A 23231-nucleotide genomic window follows, 5' to 3' on the forward strand; every position below is an offset into this window, starting at 1 on the left:
GGGGAATAAATTAGGTTTGGGATTAGCAGATACAAACTACTATATATAAAATAGATAAACAACAAGGTCCTACTGTATAGCAAGGGAACTATATTCAATATCTTGTAATAAACTATAATAGGAAAGAATCTGAAAAAGAATATATGTATATGTATAACTGAATCACTTCACTGTATACCAGAAACTAAAAACAACATTGTAAATCAACTATACTTCAATTAAAAAAAAAATTAAGGGTGAAGACGAAACGGGTCTTGCGACTAGCTTTTAAGTTAGCAAAAGATGTTCAATGAGCCGTTAACATACAAATTAATCGCCTGAAATATTTCAGTTGACCATAGTTTTATTTTACTACGAAAACATCAAAACACCATTAACCGCAAACCTTAAATAACCACAGCCCTTGCACCCACCTCTACCTTTGTGGGGCTGTTGTCCCTGATGGCTGAAGAAATTTAACAGCCTCCAGGAGAATCTCCTGTTCAACACAGAACGAAGTGACACTCCCTTTCCCTGGATAGATGAAGAACTCAAAAAATACTTTTAACAAGTTACCTTGTCAAAAGCTTCTGTTGATAAGCACCAATCCCCCGCTCCCCAACCTTCGCTTGGCCATCCCCCGGCTCCTCTCCTTCACCTCACCTTAGTGACCACCTTTTTGCCTGTTCCTCTCTGAATCCTGCTTACCTCTCTACTCCCACCCTTGGGAGTTTCCCCCACCCCACTTCATTTTCTACTCTTGCCTGATCAAGCCTTAGTTTAAGCACATCACTCTGGTTTATCAGTCATTTTAACTACACACACTTTTGCAAATGATTCCACTCAGCAGCCTCTAACGTCCTAGGAGAATTTAACGTGAAGCTCGAAAGATCCATGTAGGTGGCAATGTAGGGTATAAATATATGGTTACCTTGTCTCGCTGCTTAAAAAAAAAATGACCTCCCCCAAATGAAATTTTTGAACTTAGAAATAGATTAGAAGAAGCTAATGCTTATTTTGACAGTCCGTGTTTAAGCTGTTGGAAGTCATTTAAAAAACAATTTTCAATTAATTATATCTGAAGAAAGGTTGGCAATGTGTCTTATTTATTGAGTACCTATGTGTATAAATCACTGAGTAGGGACTGTCAGGATACAAAGATGAATGAATAGGTAAGACATGGACACAAATAATCACAATTAAATGTAGAAAATATGATAAAGAGGGAGAGATGTAGAACAAGCTATAAGACAAATGAGATTACATCCAGCTATAAAGGCTGCTCAAATGATATCTCGGGTGGGCCTTGAAAAATGTAAGCAGAGAGTTATTGGTGGGGGGGAGCAAAGGAATGGCAACGAGAAGGAAGCCCACGGAGGTAGGAAATTATGAGCCACAGTAAGAGGATGGGGATTAGCCCAATCTGGCCAGAAAGCAGAGAACACAAAACAGGGCTATACTCTGCCCTGCATGCTGAACATGGTATTTTGGACAAACTCATAAAGGAAAGAACTGAAGCCACAGGATTGGAATAGAATTTGCGTGAAAAAAGGGATGCAGAGATAGAAGAGAAAAGGACCAAGAACAGGTAATTAGGAATACCTATGTTTAAAGGGCCTTACTGTCCCTGAAACTGCTCAGGAAGCAACGAGACCATTCCTGAGCACCATATTCTTTTATGAAAGGCAGATAGGAGAAAATAAATTCTACATTAGTCTAAAACCCAAGAAATAAATCATTCAGTACATCACGTTCTAAATGCATCAGTATCTGGGAACACCACCTAGCTATCACTAAAAGACATTTCTTACTCTGTTCAGAAGATAAACTGTTTTCAGCTATTAACTCCTATCTAAAATGATGCTGAACTCTAGAACTCATTTCTACACAAAGAATGATAAGGTAAGGAGCCTGTTTCACCTAATTCACAAAAACAAACAGGTCTTTGTGAAAACCTGCCCATGATATGCACAGATCTACAAGATCGACTCGGAAGTTCAATTAAGCAGAACAAAGTAAGACCAACAGAGCTTTATAAGTAGCTCTTCCCATTAGACCTAAAGGAAGAAAGGACCTCTAGTCAATACAATGCATCTAGCTTGCTGACCTCCAAGGAGTCTTAAGTCATCTTTGAATCCCAAGAGTTTGGGATGGTACCTGACACTTAGGCTTCCTATAAATGTTTTATGAATGAGGAGAAAATGGAGAAAGAAGGGCCTAACAATCAATATTTCAGATTTACATAGCATAGGTATGTCCTAGGACCAGTATACAATTACATATTCAATATACTCATGAATGATGTTTTAAATTATAACCCTCAGAGTCCACAAACGATCAGAAAAAGGCTGAGCTATACTTACTACGCTATACTTTCTAAGCTTAGGGCCAGATAACGTACAAATAGATATTTTCCAATAATTTTAATATGTATTAGAACTAAAGGGTTTTTTCCACTGAGCCCTAAAATTAGTGAACTAGAATATACCCCATTCTTTAAACATCCCACTTAGTCATACTAGATATATTTAACTATATATTGAGTTCCAAAGGCTCTAATTTTGGCAATTTTCATAAGGAAAGAGTGCCATTGTTTATATAACAGTGTGACTGTTTGACCAGGCAGAGAGATGATTCTTAGTACCTTTATGGTTTCAGTGGGCACTCCAGGCTCTGGAACTTTATCCAAATAAGTGGTCAAGTCTTGATCAACATGTTCAAACACTAATGTTAGTTTGGTTTCTCTGTCTGTTCGTGACACTGTGCACACATCAAACAACCTAAAAGGAAAAAAAAAAAGAGGTATTAAGTAGGTGGTAATAAGCAAAGAAGTAACCTGTAAGTCTTACACATATCCCTCAATTTGATCACATAATTAGGGGGAAAAAAGGACAGGTTTGATCATTCCTTGTGATAATACGTAAGGATACCTAATAGGATCTGATAGTTTAATATCGATATGAAAGTTCAGGGGCAGAGCACTTGGTTAAGTGGTGACAAAATTCACAATGGCAAAGAAAAAGCAACACGACTGCAACATGAGAATGCCTGCTTGGAGGGCTCCTTAGTTAAGATCTTAGGCAGAATTTGCTGATAAAGATAGTTTCAAAAACTGCAGCCTCTAGGAAAAATATGGTTCTTAGCTCACAGGTCAAGAATTATTAAAGAGACAGATTGAGCATTTTCTGGAGATGTTGGACTCTGCAATTTAGATTTTCCTGGAATTTAAGGTCTTATAATTATGCCTATGAAAATAACTATAATGGAATAAGGAGAAATTTGGTTTATTTCTAAGAAAGCCTTCTCATCCTGGTGAATCAAATCATTTCCCTGGAATGGGCATGAATTCTTAGTTTTAAAATTCCAAATATCATGCTAATAAAAACTGTGAAATTTTAACTTTTGGGGGGGGCAGAAATTGCATTTGTAAACTATATTGCCCTTAGATGATAAAGGCAGATTGACAAACTTTATAATTATGTTTGGATGGGAGAATTCAATTCCTTCCATAAAATCCTACGACAAATTCAAAATTTAAGTTTTAAGAACAAAGCCTTCAGTAGTCAAAAGAATTTTCAAGACAAAGGACAGAATTTCCTTTAGCTTCAACAGACAAAGATACTATCTGGCACATGAGATGCTCACCAAACATTTAAAGAGTTAAACACACCACCCATAAACAAGCTATAAATAAATTTCTTGACAAGAATGTAATATAAATACTAAGAAAAGGCTAATAAAAGTGCTACTCCTATTACTTTCTTTCATTTTTTAAAATGAAACAACACCTTCTTCAAAGAAACTAACTATAAATGTGCATATAACCCAGTTACTGAAATGCAGGGTTGACTCTCAGTTATCCACTTTGTACATTACCTCTTAAATTTTTAATGCCTAGCTGGTTCACCACGCCACTCTACTGCATTTCTGGGCTAAATGGGCTCCATAACCTTTGGTACTTCAGTGTTAACCTAAAGTAAACTTTAAAAGAAACTAAAGAACACCATAATTAAGTTAAATCGATGGGGTGAACACCACCACCACCAACCACACATACTTTATAGCCAGGTCCAAACTCCTTTTTAATTTTGGGCAGCCTGGGGTGAGTTCTACAACTCCATTAAAATCAATTAAGATCAACAGAATTTCTTCCTTACGTTTGTCTACTTCCAAATATTCTGACTTCTAAGTTTTAATTATCTACTTATAAACTTAACTTTTTCTAAATTTCTAAAGTCTTCGAGTATCACTAATGTGACTTATTCTGAAAAATTATTCTGACAAAGTAAAAACTCCTAACTAACAAATTTATTAAAAATAATGCCATAAATCATATGCATGCCGTACTGAAAAACATGATTGCTATCATTCATGGATCTGAAACCTGGGAAGTTTATGAAAACAACTCTTTCAATTTGGTAATTTGAGGTAACTACCATTTATTCATAGGCTCCTTTGAACAATCTTCTTTCCATTTAACCCACATACTTTGACAGCTTTACTCTTTCTTCCTTTTTTTTTTTAACATCTTTATTGGAGTATAATTGCTTTACAGTGTTGTGTTAGTTTCTGCTGTATAACAAAGTGAATCAGCTATATGCATACGTATATCCCCATATCCCCTCCCTCTTGCATCTCCCTCCCACCCTCCTTAACCCACCCCTCTGGGTGGTCACAAAGCACCAAGATATGCGGCTGCTTCCCCCTAGCTAACTATTTTACATTTGGTAGTGTATATATGTCCATGCCACTCTCTCACTTCGTCCCAGCTTACCCTTCCCCCTCCCCATGTCCTCAAGTCCATTCTCTACGTCTGTGTCTTTATTCCTGTCCTGCCCCTACGTTCATCAGAACCATTTTTTTTTTTATATTCCATATATATGTTAGCATACGGTATTTGTTTTTCTCTTTCTGACTTCACTCTGTATGACAGACTCTAGGTCCATCTACCTCACTACAAATAATTCAATTTTGTTTCTTTTTATGGCTGGGCTCAACATCACTGATCATTAGAGAAATGCAAATCAAAACTACAATGAGGTATCACTTCACACTGGTTAGAATGGCCATCATCAAAAAATCTACAAACAATAAATGCTGGAGAGGGTATGGAGAAAAGGGAACCCTCTTGCACTGTTGGTGGGAATGTAAACTGATACAGCCACTATGGAGAACAGTATGGAGGTTCCTTAAAAAACTAAAAACAGAGCTACCATATGACCCAGCAATCCCACTACTGGGCATATATCCTGAGAAAACCATAATTCAAAAAGAGTCATGTACCACAATGTTCACTGCAGCACTATTTACAATAGCCAGGACATGGAAGCAACCTAAGTGTCCACTGACAGATGAATGGATAAAGATGATGTGGCAAATATATACAATGGAATATTTTTTCTTCCTTTTGAAGAAGAAAAAGGAGTTCCACAATTACCAAGCTTCTTTATATCTGTTGCTTCTATTTTTGTGATAAAATGAAACAGTAATGAACCAAAAATGGCCTGTACTAAAATCAAATACAAACATGGGAACTGCATCATTACAGCTGTGCTTCTTAAACATTACTTTCAAAATGTTTTCTATTATAAGTAATACATTTCCTTAATAAAAAAATACATTGTTTATCACTGCCTCCAGTCAGTAAAGAACTAGTAACTCCAGTTCTTACTACACTTATGGTTTGTAATACATAAAACGTTTTAGTAATTTCCAAAAGAAAAAAATTTTTTGACAGGGACGTAGCTGGAGAATGAAGTGATCATAAAACACTGCTAAACCGAAGGGTCACTTGCTCCCAAACCGTTGTTAGTTACCTAACAGCCCTGGCAGCATGCTATGTTGCTTCATCTCACTGAAACCATTTTCAAACACTCTGTATGACACAATGCAAGAATAACATCTAACCCACCCAAGTTATTTTTCTCAAAGTTATATCACTCTCTTCAATTTATTAAGATTCACTGTTGCTGCCTGCAGCACCTGGACTCCACACCTGAGATATGCAAAAGGTGAGCTCCCTGGAGCCCCTGTTAATTGCCCCAAATGATAAGCCATGGAGAAAAGGCACTAATTTTAATTGGCAATTTTTTTTAAAGTGGATTTTTAAAGACACACATTTAAAGAGACACAGAGTAGAATATTCTTGTATAAATTTTAGTGTATATAATCATATATTCTTCTAGGCTACAAAAAGAATGGTGTTTACTAGAAGTGACTCACGCTGGTTCAAGGTGATAATGCTTTTTATTTTTTTAAGGTGCCGTTATCAATTTTATTTGGGAAATGGAGCCTATTACCGTCTCCTTAGAAATTCAAAAGTGACATCGAGGGAAGTAAAAGTCCTAGAAGAACCTGTAGGTTTGGGGCTCTAATGCTGGCCATCAACATCCAATAGACCCAGTACCGTACAGAAGACATTTTGGGAAATATTACTCTATACTAAAACATGATATTTAGTCTGACTTAATTGCTTAGTAAACATTATCATAGTAAAATTAAATTACATTAGTCATAATGGGTAGAAAATGCATTTTGAATCAACAGCTATAAATACTAATCTTAGGAATTTTAGAACATAATATTTTTGATGCTTTCTTGTCTACAAGGACTCTGTCTGGAATCATCCCAAAGCAAATAATAATCACTTCAGTGGGCAATAAAGAGAAGATAGATGCTGTAATAAAACCAATAAGTCTCACGTAAAGCAACCGAACTAAACAAGAACTGAATGAAACCCCTGGTGTTTGGCAGGAGGTTAACAATCTGTAATATATTTATATAAATCAATGAGGAATGTGGTCAAGCTATCTATAACCTCTGTAACTTGCAAAACAAAAGAGCCAGACAGGTCTGAACATTTGAAAATAAACCCTGGTAAATAACTTCAACTGTTTGATTCCTTGTGTCGACCAACAACTTAAAGCTTTCTAAAACCATTCTATTTTTTTTGCTATTCAGTAAACCGACAAAAATACCATTTCAGTGACTGCATAACTACAGTTCCATAAGAGAAATATAATCACATTGGGTTGAGGATGAACAAAAGTATCTCAGATGACTTTTAGAGGAAATGAAAACTACCATTCAAAATTTATCCATTAGAGCTTAGCTTAACGCGATCCAAGTGAAGGTTCAAAAAGTAGTTCTCAGCATTCACTGAGTCTACGAATCCAGTTTAGCTGCGCAAAACAAAATCCAAAAAAGGCAGATAGGTCATTATCATTTTACAATTAAGTCAGCCAAGCCCCTAACTATCCCATAAAATAAGTCCTCTCCCTGTCTCTATTGTCCTGACCCCCCAGCTGCAGGGCAGAGAGCAAGCACTGCGGTCCAGCACAGCACTCAGCTTTCCAGCTGTCCTAGTGATGTAATTATCTCATAACAAAATATCTCCATGAATTAACTCTGCATCCTACCCATTGTAATTCGGAATGACTGCTTCCTGTTCACGTTCTCCATTTAACTTGCTATTCTGGATCTATTGCATAGGCAAGTTGTCTTCATCTAATGGATGGGATTACATCCAATAAGGTTTGGGATTTCCAAAGATTACAATTTACAAAGGTCTCCCAAACAACGTGCTCTGTAAACACAAGCCCTGCCTTTCTATTGTGGTTATAATAAAAGGGAAATCTGCATTACTTGCTGTGATTAAACTCTGACCTGTCACAGGAAGTTCTATAAGGATTTTTTTCCTGTCGCTCTTTTTCATACTCTTGAATGTTTGGACATCAAATAGTTCAAGATCTGTGAGATGTCTGGCACAGCTGCCGAAGGGTGCTAAACAAAATTTTATTTGAACTACAGGCAGTCTTCAGAATTGAGAAGAATTTTTAAAAAATCTCTAATCTCTTCCTCTATAGTCCACGAAGCACATTCTTTGGCTACAGTTTGCATGCACCAAATTTATGTTCACACCTCCCAATAACCCTACACTACTGGATGCTGGCCAGGGTATTCTCCTTTTGCTCATTAAATAAGGAGTGTGTGTGCACTTATTCTCAACCAGCACTGAATGGTGTAATTCCAGAAGTATTTGCCACTAATAATAATGAACCTGCTGCGAGAAGGAAATCGCCATTTCAGCAGTACCTGTAAACATTTATCAGTATGGACACTGTACTGTGCAGGCACTGTACTTGGTTTTAGAGATTCCAACAGATCTAAGACAGGGACCGTTTCTAAGAGCTTCATATCCAGTTGGGGGGAGAGACAACTGACATGTAAAACTACAAGCAGTGATATATGGCTATGTATTAATTCCAAATTAATTCTACAAACACTATGTGAAACTTTATATATCAACATCAAAGTAGATTCATTCTACATCCTATTACAGTAGACACCTGTGATGTCTACCTTTCCAAGATCCATTCTCTCTTCTGGAAACCATATCCTCATTTCTTGTTGAGGAACCACTCCTACCCCATACACTCAAGCAATATATTCGTGGGGTACATGCGCAGGATGGCACGTAACCTACCCTGGACGAGTGACAATGACTGATTTAGGGATGGACAGGACCATGAGAATTGGTCCCAGGAATTTTACTAGATCTTCTGGGAAAGTAGAGCTCTCTTTATTCTGGGATTACCAAACTGGCAGCAGATTAGCCTGCAGCTGCTGGTGGCCATCTCTGCCACCACTGTAGAGCCCACCATGGAATGCAACCAACACCGAAGAGAGCCAGAGCAGAGAGATGATAGGCAAGAGATTCCGGATGACGTCATTTAAGCACCTGGACCCACTTGTGCCCAACCTACCCCTGGATTTATTACTTAGATGAGTCAGTAATGTTGCTTTTGTGCTTACCCAGTTTGAGTTGGGTTTTATTACTTACAACAAAAAATAGTCCTAAGACATCTATAAACATTTTGAAATAATTAAAAGACTTTAAACATCAATATCTGACCTCAAATACATCTTATATATTAGACAAACTGAATTAAGCTCAAGCACATAGCTTAATTAGTAGGAGTTTCCTCTAGGTGACTATACTAGTTCCCTGACTTGCTGGGAGACTATTCGCCTTAAGAGGTTTCTCCATGAGCCTGCTGGCTGGGAAAGAGTAACTGACAGCAGCAGAGCCGAATAATTAATCTCTCCTAAGGAGCCATGCGGCCTCTTCCCAGGATTCCTCCTCGTGGTTCCTTGTCTGACCACAGAGACATTTTATGGAGAAAATGTAGAGAAAGAAAGCAAGAGAGACAAGCTCATTGCAAATGGGAATATGGAACCTATAGCATCGGAAAGGCCTGGGTAAGGAGAAGTGAGGAGGCAAGGAGAAGCATTTAAAAATCATACAAAGGTACTGAGTTTAGTTAAAGGTTGAGTCCAATGCTCAGAGATCTGTTCTCCCAAAACCCCTCGTTAAGCAACTCCCCTTCCACTAGCTGTTGTTGAAAAGTGGAAACGCACAGGGGCGCCCCATAAGTAATAACCCCAAAGCAGGGAAACCCCTTTGTGATCATACTGTTGTTACACTGAAGGCTACCACAATCTGACAAGGGAATGCAAAGCCAACATCTTTTATTTACTAACTCATTTTATTCCTTATAGCCTTAAAAAGAGTGTTCATAAGAAAGTTTCATAGTTCATCTTCTTCCAGTTCATCTTTAGAGTTTCTACTAATCTGGTTTCAGCTTCTATCTACATGTACCTGGCAATGTGGATCTATGAGTTAATATTTTTGCATCCATTAACCAAAAAGTGTTTTACAAATAAAATGGGAATCCCCCATATTGGGCAAGTTTACAAGATGTGACTTGCACTACAGTAAATATTTAAAATAGAGCAAACAGTAAAAACTTGTGTATATGGAAACACACTGCTATCACAGGGTAGTGCAAAACTGGTGCACTGTAAGCTGGGCCCCAAATAAGCTATTTGGGCTGTCTTAATGGGTATATAGGATACTGTATACTGCTCTGTTCATATTCAAGATGAATTCCTGAAATGGACATTAAATAATAGAGTTCAAACTTCTTTCATAGTCCTATAACAAGCACTGGAGGCACTCATATTTCAAGCATAATCCTTCAAACTGCTAATGCATTTTATCTGAATCAAAGGCAGAGAGAAGAATGAGGTAGTAACATCACTCTGTTATGCTAAGTATATACTATTATGGGAAAAAAGGAAACATTACTTCAGAGCTAAAACACACGAGGAAATCACAGAAATCTACTTGTTCTCTTATAGGGAAGAGAATGGTAGCAGGGGCAAAATATTCTGAGTCACCACGTGGATCACCATCTCCACAAAGTCAAGAGAAAGAAAACAGAGGCAGGTAGACAATGACTTGACACTTCTGCTGAGTCCAGTTCCGATACAAAATAGTTTTCTAAGTTCAGAAACAACATAAAGTCAACTCTATAAAAAGAAGAAATCTGCTGAGAAAATTCCGGACCATTATGTCTTGATTAGAATAAACACCATTCACCAACCCCAGCTACAGTGTAGGAATGAGACATTACTCTTGCACCCGGTGAAGGCTCCACCTAGACATGATTACCTTAGTTTTAGCCTTTTCCTTACACAACAGTTAGCTTCACAAACACAGATACATGGGTCAAAATAAGGGCCTGATAAGAGTGAATGGATTAAACGATTCATAAGCCTGTGACATTTGGTGTGAGGGTGGGGTTCAGGGGCCCCAAGTCATAAACCCTACTGGCAGATCAGAGATTACAGATTAGCAAACTAAAGACAGCCTTAAACTGGAAGTACCTCTCCATACTTTTTTACTCTTTTCTTTTAACTCTCTAGAGCATCTAGTACAGTGTCTAACACACTGTAGATGTTCAATGTCTACTGAACGAATTAAACTTTTCAAAATTATAACTCAGGGAAAAGTTGGGAGCAAAGTAAAAGAGAGGATCTTCAGAGATGCCATTAGGAAAGCATGGCATGCTGAGGAGGCCAAATCTTGTAACTGATGTTAAATGAGGACTCACACACTAATATATCACATTTACTAACTAACATTTCTTAGTTTGCTCCCCACTAGCTCCTTCTATGTATTTTGACTTTTTTAGTGTTCATAACAACACTATGAAATGGTACTCGTTCTTATAGATGAAGAAACAGACGTTATGTATACAAATGTTCATTGCAGCATCATTCATAATAGCCAAAAATAGAAACAACCCAAACGTCTTATCGATTGATAAATGGATAAACATAACATGGTATTATCCATATAGTGGAATATTATTTAGTAATAAAAGGAATGAAGTACAGATACATGCTATGACATGAATAAACCTTGAAGAGTTTATGGTAAGTGAAAGAAACCAATCACAAAAGGCCACATATTTCATAATTCCTTTTACATAAAACCTCCACAATAGGCAGATCCATAGAGACAGAAAGTAGATTAGTGGTTGCCTAGGGTCGGGGGTGGTGGGAGACGAAGGAGGGAAAGGAATGAAGAATGACTGCTAACGCGTACTGCGTTTCTTTCTGGGTAATAAAATGTAAGATCATGGTGATAGCTGCACAACTCATAAATATACTAAAAACCACTGAACTGTATACTTATATGGGTGAATTTGATAGTATGTAAAGTGCATTTCAATAAAGCTGTTTCAAAACAAAAAGAGGAAAGAAACAGTCATAGAGAGGTTTGGTACTTTGCCTAAGGCCCAGGCACTGTAAGTGGTGAAGATGGGATCTGAAATCAGGCTGTCCGGTTCCCAAGTCTGATTTCCTTACCATTGTGCAATCCTACCTCTGTATGTAGCACAGCCTTTGGGGCAAGAGACCTTTCTGTGGCAAATGAGACACACTACTGACAGGTATTGTGGTAATGCCAACTCCCAAATGTCTTTGTTTAACTTGGCTATACCAGTATATATGTGTTCCATCCTGGGCTGAAAAAAAATGTTCAGAAAATTCACAGGAAAAATAAAATAAAGCTGAAGACTGTTGACCTCCTAGACCCTCTTCTCTTATGTCCTTCCCTTGACTAGCTAGAAAATGACACACCCAACAGAGCTTGACAAAGATATTTCAATCTCAGAAATATATGAGTTAAATGATATTTTTGAAAGCAAAGTGAGCAGCTCTGGCCTGAGTCAGAATGAGAGCATGAACATTCTGGCCAACTTTCAACATTCAGTTCTGTCTCCACTTCTGACCTGTAAAAGCCCTGTTCTCCAGCTTTGGGCCTCTCTTGAGGAAAAACGACGAATCAGCCAAAACTAGGCAGCCGTCTGTGATGAAGACTGTCTGCTGGGTCTTAGAAAAAAACCAACCAAATTTTACCTACACTGTAAGCCAAAAATCTCTCATAATCACATCCTTACTAGGTAAGTAAAGCTATCCCAGCACTAATTCACTCAGGTACTTATGATTACGTTATTATCTAATAAAACAACCACTGAAGTTAGTTCCTTTTAAGGAAACATAAATGACCATAAACATAGGAAAAAATGTTAAACTATCGTAATAACTTAAAGAAACATAAATGGAACCATCAGTGATATACTACTTAAGCCCCTCAAACTGGGTAACAAAAATGTTTAAATGATAAAATGGCACAACACTTGTGAGCGTTTGTGAAAATGGGCCCACATGACAGTAGGAGTACAAACTGGTAAAAAGCTTTTTTGAAGAGGCATCTGGAAAAACAAACACACACACACACACACACACACACACATATATCATGTGGCCCTTAAAATGATGATACAGATTCATATTTATTGAACATGGAAAGGCATTCATGAAATATTATTAAAAGCAAATTCAGGCTTCAAAAGAATATGTACAGTATGATTCCACATATGTAAACAAAATGGTAGAAAGATAAATCAAGATGCTAACAGTGGCTAAGCTCTAGGTGATGAAATTATGGAATTGTGTTTTCTGCTATTCGCCTATCTGAACTTCCTGCAATGAGAACTTATCAATTTTTAACAAGAGAAGAATCACCATTTCAAAAACAAGAATTAGAAAAGCTTTTTTCTCCTTCAAGTTTTTTTCCTTCCATCACTCATATACTTTTCTTCAGTCTGCTCCACTAAGTTAATGAGACAATCCTGACCATCAATTCTGAAAAGGTAGTTTTAAAAATTAAATATGTTAAATCAAATTCTTAATTTTGTTCTAGGGGAAAAAAGCAATATGCATGCATTACTGCCTCACTGAAGGTATGTGTTTTTCAATCCTCCCCAGTATGGACTAACTCTACAAAAAGAATGTAGGAAAAATAAAATTACTTTTCTGATATCTGGTTAAAAGGTCAAAAGCAGCAGAGTTACCATGAAATAAAGGAGAAACAACAGCTCAAAAATTCTTCAAATTACTCTATTGTTCATCATACAAGCCAAGAAAGAAAGAAAGAAAAAAATTTCTCCATGGCAGAATTATGGACTTTTATAAATATGGGGAGCTTTAGAGATTATCTGGTTCTATGCAGTTGTTTTACAGATGAGGAAACACAGGCCAAGAGAGTGCAGAGTGTCAAAACTAACAGAAGGAATAAGACACCTGGGTCTCAGACTTCCCTGGTGGCGCAGTGGTTAAGAATCCACCTGCCAATGTAGAGGACATGGGCTCAAGCCCTGGTCTGGGAAGATCCCACATGCCGTGGAGCAACTCAGCACACACAGCACAGCCCATGCACCACAACTACTGAGACCGCGCACTAGAGCCCGTGAGTCACAACTAGAAAGCCCGCGTGTAGCAATGAAGACCCAACACAGCCAAAAATAATAAATAAATAAATTTATTTTTAAAAAATTAAAAAAAAAGAACACCATCAGGAAACTATATTAAAAGATTAGAAAACAGAACACAGTTGGAAAAGTTGAAAGAACTGGTATCTCTATCAGCTGCTAAACTTAAGGATCTGAAGTTAGGCTTCTTTCAGATGCAAAAATGTGTAAATATTAAGTTATGATTTAATATATCTACACTTTAATTTTATTTTAGAGTTTGATCTTTGTTTTAGGAATATTTTAGATAATAAGGTAAATATTTCATAGTGTTAAGAGCAATTAAAAACTAAAGTAGGTAAGAATTTGGAAATGTAGCTGTAACCGTATCTCTTCCACGGCAGAAGTTTTCTTTTGCAAAAACCAGAGGAACAACTCATCCTGGGAATCTTATAGGCCACTGGGTGTTCCACACAAGTAATTATTTTGAACACCTGATTCTTACTCAAGTCCCCAAAATATTTTTTAAAGTTAAAAAATTTAATGGAATTCTTTGAGGCAAGCATTGAACATTTTCTTGACTTTTTAAGCCCAATGTACTAATTATGTTTTACTGATGAATGACTCATGGTCATTATTATTAACATTAAATTATAATCATTTAATTCAGCATCATTATTATGATCCTTTATCTGAGTGCTTTCTAGGCACATGAACATGAAGCAAGGAGATTGTGACATAGTATAAGTCAAACTGTCAAAAAGCAAAGAAAACAGCAAGAGATAAGTAAGTCGTCACCTAAAAGGGAAACTCAGTAAGATTAACAGCCAATTTCTCATAAGAAACTACGGAGGGCAGGGACTTCCCTGGTGGCGGAGTGGTTAAGAATCTGCCTGTCAATACAGGGGACACGGGTTTGATCCCTGGTCCGGGAAGATCCCACATGCTGAGGAGCAACTCAGCACACACACCACAGCCCGTGCACCACAACTACTGAGACTGCACACTAGAGCCCGTGAGTCACAACTACTGAGCCCGCGCGCCTAGAGCCCGTGCTCCGCAACGAGAAGCCACAGCAATGAGAAGCCCGCGCACCGCAAGAAGAGTAGGCCCCGCTCGCCTCAACTAGAGAAAGCCCTCGCGCAGCAACAAAGACCCAACACAGCCAAAAATAAATTAAAAATAAAATAAATAAAATTAAAGTGCAACTGTTAACCAGGAATTCTAGATAAAAACTATCCTTTATAAATGAAGGTGAAGTTAAGACATTTCCAGATAAACAAAAGCTGAGGGAGTTTCTTGCCATGAGACCCATCCTAGAAGAAATGCTAAAGGGAGTCCTTCAGGTTGAAATGAAAGGATACTAGGCAGTGACTCAAAGCCATATGAAGAAATAAAGATCACTGGCAAAGGTAACTGACCACACAGGTAAATATAAAAGCCAGTATTACTGTATTTTGGTTTGGGCTCTTTTTTCTTAATATAATTAAAAGGACAAATGCATATGACAATAATCATAAATTTACGTTAATGGCTACACAATGTATAAAGATGTAATTAGTGACAATAATAACATAAAGGGGGAAAGGCAGAACTGTATAGGAAAAAAGTTTTTATATACTATAGAATGTAAGTTAGTATTATTTCAAGCTACATTTTTATAAATTTAAGATATTAATTGTAATCTCCAGCATAATCATTAAGAAATTCTTTGTTTCAAAACGTTTTCACACCCTGAGAAATACTTTCTTGAATCTCCTCTCTAATCTATCATTTACAAGCCCCTAGAATGAGCCTGGAACTGTACCTATCAGGGACTTTACATACGTAAACTCGTTGAGTTCTTCAATATCCCTATTAAGTGGGTATTATTACTCTCATTTTACTTAAGTGGGTATTATTACTCTCATTTCACAGATGAAGAAGCTGAGATTCAGAGGATAATTTGTCCAGAGTGATAGAACAGGTATGACACAAAACCAGGATTTCAATTAGAAACCTTCACAGACTTCTTTCTCCTCCTTGATGTGGACCTTCAACATCCAGAGTCTCAGGTCCTGTTCTCTTTTCACTCAGTGCAGCACCACCACTACCACAACATAACCAACAACAAATGGCCATGGCTTCAGATAGTACCTAAGGGCTGACAAATCCCCAATCTGTCTCTCTCCAAAATAATTCTCTCCCCAAAGTCCACATCCAGTTTACCTCTTGGAAAACTTCAACCAGTATTCTGAACATCTCAGTTTCAAAGTATCTGGGACAGAGCTCATCCTCTTTGGTGAACCACACCATCCAACCAATTTTCCAAGCCCAGAAACCTTCAAGTAATCCGAGATTCTTCCCTTTCCCCAAATATCCAGGCAACCATCAATTCTACCACTCAAATGTTTCTCCATCCACTGCTCATCCCCAGTTCAGTACTCATCACTCTTACCTAAACTTCTACAGAGGGCCTTTATCCTGTGTTCCTGCCTCGTGGAGACTCCCTATACTCACCCCTCATTCTGGGTAGTGGAGCCTTCTACAATGTACATCTGATCATTACACTGAACAAATGCATTTAGCCAACAAACGTTCACTCAATATTTGTTATTTTCTAGCATTGTACTGGGTGCTGGGGACAGAAAGATCAAAGGATAAAATAGATTTTCTTATGTTGTTCAGAGTCTAGTGAGATGGCAGACATAAATAGATGAATATCAACTAAGCTGGATATGCTGAGGTAGAGATAAATACAGGGTATTTTAAGAGTAATCAAGAGGGGCATCTCACCCAGACTCGTAGGAAAAGGTTTGTAGAAGTGACAGTGGAACGATCTTAGACCATCAAGAGTTACCCAAGCAAGTGGCAAAGGGCGGGCACTAAAAACCAAGAGAAGGTAAGAGCAAAGGGACAGCGAGAAGTCCCACTGGAGAGAACTCTTGTATGCCACAAGAAACTTGTATCCTGTGGGAAACGGGTATCTTCTTTTGATTTTTAAATAGCTCATTCTGATGAGCAGGAATAAGAGGGGAATAGTGGCAAGAAGACCAGCATAAGGAGTTGCCACAGTTATACAGGGAAAATAAAGAGGGCCTGTCCTAAGGAACTGGCAGCAAGGACGGAGAGGAGAGTACAGATTCCAGAAATATTTAGGAGGTTGAATTGGCAGGACTTGCTAAGTGTCTGAATGTGGCGGGGGTGGAGGGATGAGGAAGGAGGAGAAGCCAAGGATGACTCATAGGCTTTTGACTTTGGGGACTTGGTGCCACCCCATGAGATACAGCAGTGTTCCCAGACCTTTGGTTTCCAGGGACCTGTAAAATTTCCAACAAATTTAGGGCTCTGACAGCACGCTGTCAGCTAAAGACATAAATATACCCTACCATCTACTATCAACATCATCTCATAAAGAAAGCACATTTTAACACCCAAAATGTAAATAGATTTAGCCTTCTGAAAAATTCACCACAGGGCCCTTTTTTTTCCTAATTTCATCACAGACGATGGAAAATTGGTACCAGGCCTCAGACCAACACTGAGAAGCCCTAAGATGGAGATACAGGAGAAGAAGTCTGTTCAGCAGTAAGATGATGAGTGGAAGGCAGAAGAATATACAGTCCCTGCCTTTGCTAACTCTCTAGCCTTATAGGGACGCCCATCCCGTATACATTAAGGGTTGTAAAAGAGTTCAAGAAGTTATGGAAGCCTTGAAGAAGAGGAACTCAAATGTGCCTAGACGGGAAGTGGCTGGGGAGCTGAGTCTCCAAGGATGATCTGGAATTTGCCAGATAAACAAAGGAAGTTTCGCATGGTCCAGGCAGAAGGAACAGCATGTCCAAAGGTATGTAGGTATGCAGGAAAATTCATATTTGGGGAATTGTGGATAGTTTGGCATGACTTGGTGATTATCTTGGAAGATGGCAAGAGAAAAGCTGGAAAAGTACACAGAAGTGAAATTACGAAGAGTTTGTTAATCCAGGCTAAGAAGTCTGGAAATTATCTTATGGGCATTGGGAAAGAACCAAAGGACTTTACAGTGGGCAATGCTATGGCCAGATTTAGCACTTGGAAATACCACTCTGACCGTAGAACAGAAGTTGGACTGTAGGGGAATAAAATGGGAGGTGAGGAAAACATGTAGGAAGTGTCTTCAAAAGCCCAGGTAAGAAATACAGATAGATTAGATAAACAGGAGCAGCAGAGAGAGACCAATACAACCAACAAATATTTACTGAGCATCTACTCCCTTCAGGGGGTATCAAGGTCAATGAGACAAGATCCCTGCTCTTCTAGAGCTTATTTTCTATTGTTAAACAAAGTGAGAATCATGCTTTACGTAACGCAATGAAAAACATTAACACTATCAAATGCTTTCACAAGGCTATGTATACACATATATAAAACCATGTTTAAATTGCACTCAATTACATTATATCTGTAATTTATTAAACCATTTCTCTATTCTCATAACACTGGCTCACTACCTTATGGTAAGTTCCTTTAAGTGGCACTGCAAAAATCAAAAGGTATACATTTTTTCTGAATCAAAATATATACACTTTTTAAAAGTTCTTACTCCAAACTGCCTTATAGAAGATCACATCAATTTATATTCCCATAGTGGTATCTAGGAGGTGGAATCCATAGGGTTTGGTGACCAACTAGGATATAAAAGCTGATGGAAGAAAAGAAGGTAAGGATGATTTTCAGAGTTCTGCTTTAGGCAACAAGGTTGGTGGTGCGATTTCCAAACAGCAGAAGAAAAAACGAAAAAGGAAAAGAAGATTTAAAGAGTATTCAGTGAGTTCACTTCAGAAGGCATGAATTTGAGATGCTTGTGACATTCAGGTGGTAACGTCCAGTGAACAATTACAAACACATACTTGGAGTTTTGGACACAGGTCAAGTAACAGTTTGGGAAGTTATCAAGTATACAAGTGAAACAATCTTGGGGGCTATAATATGCAACAAGAAGAATAGCACCCCTGAATAAATCAGAAAGGTGGGCAAGAAAACAGCTGAAGAAAATGTCGTCACAAGAAAAAAAGGGAATTAAGAAAATCCTATTTATAATAACTTTGAAAACAATACTTTTGTATAAATTTAACAAAAGATGTACAGTGAAAACTATAAAACAATGTTAAAAGAAATTAAAGAACATCTACATAAGTAGAAAGACATCCATATTCATAGATCAGAAGGACTTGATATTTTTATGAGGCCAATATTCCCAAAATTGACCTATAGCTTCAACGCAATCCATATCAACATCCCAGACTGTTTAGCAGAAGTTGACAAACTGATCCTAAAATTCATAAGGAATTGCAAGGGACTCAGAATAGCCAAAATAATCTTGAAAAAATTGGAGGACTCACACTTCTCGATTTTAAAACTTACTATAATATGCTTTGGTACTCAAGACAGTGTGGTACTAGCCTAGCATAAAGGTAAACGTTTCAATCAGTGGAATATAATTGAGAATCCAGAAATTAACTCTCCGGTTTATGCTCGATTGATTTTTCAACAAGGGTACCAAGACCATTCAATGGGGAAAGAATAGACTTCAACAAATGATGTGAGGATTACTGAAAATCCACATGCAAAATAGTGAGGCTGGACTCCTTCCTCACAACATACACAAAAATTAAACTAAAAATGGATCACAAACCTAAATATAAGAGCCAAAACTATAAAACTCTTAGAAAAAAAATGTAGGAGTAAATATTCATGAACTTGGGTTAGGCAATGCTAAGATATGACACCAAAAGCACAAGCCATAGAGGAAAGAATAGATAAACTGGACTCATCAAAAATAAAACCATTTGTGCTATAAGGGATACAATCAAAGAAATGAAAAGGCAACCCAAAGAATGGGACAACCTATTCGCAAATCATGCATCTGATATGCGACTTGTAACCAGAATATATGAAAAATTCTTACAATTGAATAATAAAAAAACAAACAACTCAATTTAAAAATGGGCAAAGGTTGTCAATTATACCTCAATAAAGCTAAAAATAATAAAATAAAATAGGCAAAGGATCTGAAGAGACAGATCTCCAAAGATGATATAACAAGGACCAATAAGCACATGAGAAGATGTTCATATCGTTAGTCAATAGAGAAATTCAAACCAAAACCATGAGATACCACTTCACACCAGGAAGATGGTTAAAATGAAAGAGACAGACAATAACAAATGTTGACAAAGATGTAGAGAAAATGGAACGCTCATATATTGCTGGTGGGACCGTAATATGGTGCAGCCACTCTGGAAAACACTTTGGCAGTTCCTCAAAATGTTAAGCATAGAGTTATCATATGACCCAGCAATTCCACTCCTTGCTACATACCCAAGAAAAATAAATTTATATGTCCACACAAAAACTTGCACAGGAACGTTCAGAGTTGTATTATTCATAATAATCAACAAGTGGAAACAACCCAAATGTCCATCACCTGATGAATGGATAAATAAAATAAGGTATATGTACACAATAGAATATTATTCAGCCACAAAGAAAGAATGAAGTACTGATACATGCTACAACATGGATAATTCTTGAAAACATGCTAAGTGCAAGACACCAGTCACAAAAGACTGCATATTGTATTATTCTATTCACATGAAATGGCCAGAAGAGGCAAATCTATAGAAACAGAAAGTAGATTAGTGGTTGCCTAGGGTGAGGGGTAGTGGGTGTTGGGGGGAAAAGTGAAGTGGCTGTTCATGGGTATGGGATTTCTTTTAGGGGGAATGAAAACGTTCTAAATTTGACTGTGGTGATGGTTGCACAACCCTGTGCTGGGCATGGTGCTAAGACCTTTCTCTGTGTTTATCTCTTTTATAGATGAAAAGAACCAAAGCATAGAAGATTAGTAGATTGCTCAGTGTCATAAAGCTTGTAAACAAAGGAGCCAAGATTTGAGCTCAGATAATCAGGCATCAGAACCCTCACTCTTAACCACTGTATGCTCCATTCCATGGGTACTAGGACTCTCATGATCTTGCCCCTAATTACCACTCCATTCTCATCTTTTAATTAGATTCTATCCACCCTAAAGTTCTTGCATTTCCTGAAATGTGCACGGCTTTTATGCTGGGCCTTGGCACAAGCTGCTACCTCTGCCTAGAAAGCTCTCTTTTTCTCTGTCCATCTCGTGACCTCCTACTCACTGGCAAAGACTGCTCAGGGGTGAACAGCCTCCGTGATCCTCACTTGTCTCCCTTCTACGTTTCCCCTTCCAGAGCCAAGACTCTTATGTGTTACCACAACATACCTGACTCACTGGAGGCACTCAGCCATGATGTGTGAATGAATAAATAATTGAATAAGAATATTCAATTGTCCTATAAGAAAGTACACTGTATTTTTGGAAATAGGCTGAGCCAAGTCTGATAAATTAAGTGGGGGATCAGGCTGAATAATATTCTTTCGGGTCCAAAAAGAGGTGTGATAATAAAGTAAAGATGTTGATTTTGGGGTTTGGCTCATAAAACAGTTCTGAAGACAATTCCAAAAGAGTCTGAAAGTGTTTTCCTCAATTAGAGCAGAGCTAGAAAAACTGGACTGCCTCCCGGGGGACGAGATTTATTTGGTCATATAAGTTCTAGTACAGCATTTTACATTTTTTTCTTTGTCTCTCATTATTTTCAAGTCACATGGTGTAAGACAACTTCATTTTTATTAAAAATATTCCATTTCCTAAAGAGCAAGCCACTAAACAAGTTATCCCCATTTCTTCTCCTTGTGCTTTCTTTCCTCAGTAACTGTCTTGACATGTTAAAGAAATATTTTATTATCAGAGGGTGATTTCGCTTATTTCCAAAGAGGGAAGCAATTTGCTACTCTTTAATTTTAACCTACCCTTAAATCCAAGGAATGTCTGGCTCATGAAAGGAAAAATAAGGTCCAGAATCTATTAACTTGTGATCCACAGCCTTCAAAGCAATTTATATGCAGTATACATTTGAGTTCATTTAGCTGTTAAGAGTAAAGCCTAAATCCCCTGTGTATCTTGCCAGTACAAGAGTATACTTAGGCCAAAACTAGGTCACAAAATGTTTTCACACGACATGTTTCACTCTTCCAACATTTTGAGAAATTTCCAAGGAACTACAAAAAGAAAGGTTCCTGAAAGAAACAACCCTAAATCACATCCTAGAGAAGCCCCGCCCCAATCTGGATTTAGGGCACTATCAAGACAATAGACAAGAACTAATCTGTGCCACAGCACACATCCAACCTCACTGTTTCTTCCAAGTCTAAATCTGGACACACCAACAAGCCCATCCACGTCTCACTGCCCTTCAAAGGTTTTGTCCAATCCTCTAAATACAACCATTCATATATTTTCATTTAACCAGCTTTTCTTATGTCAGAATTTTATAGATTCTTACATGATGCATTTGGAATCAGTACACACAAAGGTTCAGCTCAATAAGCACAGCTCAGCTTATTAGAGTAATGTCAGTTACCAGTGTTTGTTAGCTGTTGATAGGATTTCACTCTGCTAAAGCCTCCCTCTTATTACCTTACATACAGCAGTTATTTGAGTATAAGATCAGTGCCTGCAGAATACGCACTGCAACTAAGATGGGAAATAGCAAACACAGCAGTGTTATCAAATACAGAGAAGAGGCAACATCACCAGCAGCAGAAATTAACTGGAAAAAGAAATCCTATCCTAAGGAAAAAAAAAAAGAATTTCACTTAGAATATTTCAATTTCATTAGATAATAAACCAGAGTTTTGAAAAATATAACCCTAGGAATGAACATATTTATACAATTTTTAAAAAGTTATAGACAGGTGGATATTTAATCACTGTCCTCTTGGCTGGTACCTCTTTGTTAGAAGTAAAACCAAAAAGTAAAATTAGCTATATACCCCTCTTCAACAGAGAAATGAGCAGATGATAAGCAGCTCTGTGAGATCACAGTTTTTACTGACCTTTTTGAGATGCTAAAATGATAATAAACCTCATAGTTTACAGTCCCTTTTTAGTCTTTCTAATCATGCTCGTAGAATACTTTGCAAGTTATATTTTACAAGCTTCTAAATGTATTAATATTGCTTATTTATTGTAACATACTGTTGGAGCTTTTTCTTTGATATTTCACTTCTCTTCTCTTTGTTTTTCAGATATACAGTACATTTCCCTTTCAGAATTAGAACAGCAGTTTCTTAAAGAAAAACTGAGCTGGTGAGAGTAGGACATTTTCCTCCTTAAATACATGCATATTATTTTTTAGATATTCCAGAGAAAATCATCTATGGAAATTCTAAAACCTCAAGTATACACCTTATAGTTCAGTACTTGTTAATTGGAGAGGTAAATAAATTAAAAGGGAACTCAAATATTCCACTTATACATTAGTTAACTTTTTTCAAATACCACTATCAAACGATGTGCCGAAAAGTTATCTTTAGGAGGTTAGTTATAGTCAGGGAAGTTATTTCAATGAACAGACACAAAAGTATCCATAAGTAAGGACATGGGACAGAAAACATGCTAGCCCTTAAACTAAACTGAAGCAAAAACTCTAAGATTGAAGGAGGGAAAATCAAAATGTAGGTGATGAGGCTGAGCTACCAGTA

The 23231-nt window shown here is 37.5% G+C and overlaps 1 protein-coding gene across 4 annotated transcripts in view; it reads right to left on the reverse strand.

The window, feature by feature from the left end:
- CDK6 (cyclin dependent kinase 6) overlaps positions 1 to 23231 on the reverse strand; it is a 226328-nt gene that overhangs the window by 162776 nt on the left and 40321 nt on the right. For all 4 annotated transcript variants that reach the window (XM_027102457.1, XM_027102458.1, XM_027102459.1 and 1 more), the window contains exon 3: positions 2624 to 2759. In XM_027102457.1, coding sequence (XP_026958258.1) covers positions 2624 to 2759 — 136 coding nt within the window. The remainder of the gene's footprint in view (positions 1 to 2623; positions 2760 to 23231) is intronic.

Source organism: Aethalodelphis obliquidens, unplaced genomic scaffold (genome assembly GCF_003676395.1).
Source record: "Aethalodelphis obliquidens isolate GAN/ISIS:26980383/991018 unplaced genomic scaffold, ASM367639v1 scaffold5, whole genome shotgun sequence".
NCBI classification, from domain to species: domain Eukaryota; kingdom Metazoa; phylum Chordata; class Mammalia; order Artiodactyla; family Delphinidae; genus Aethalodelphis; species Aethalodelphis obliquidens.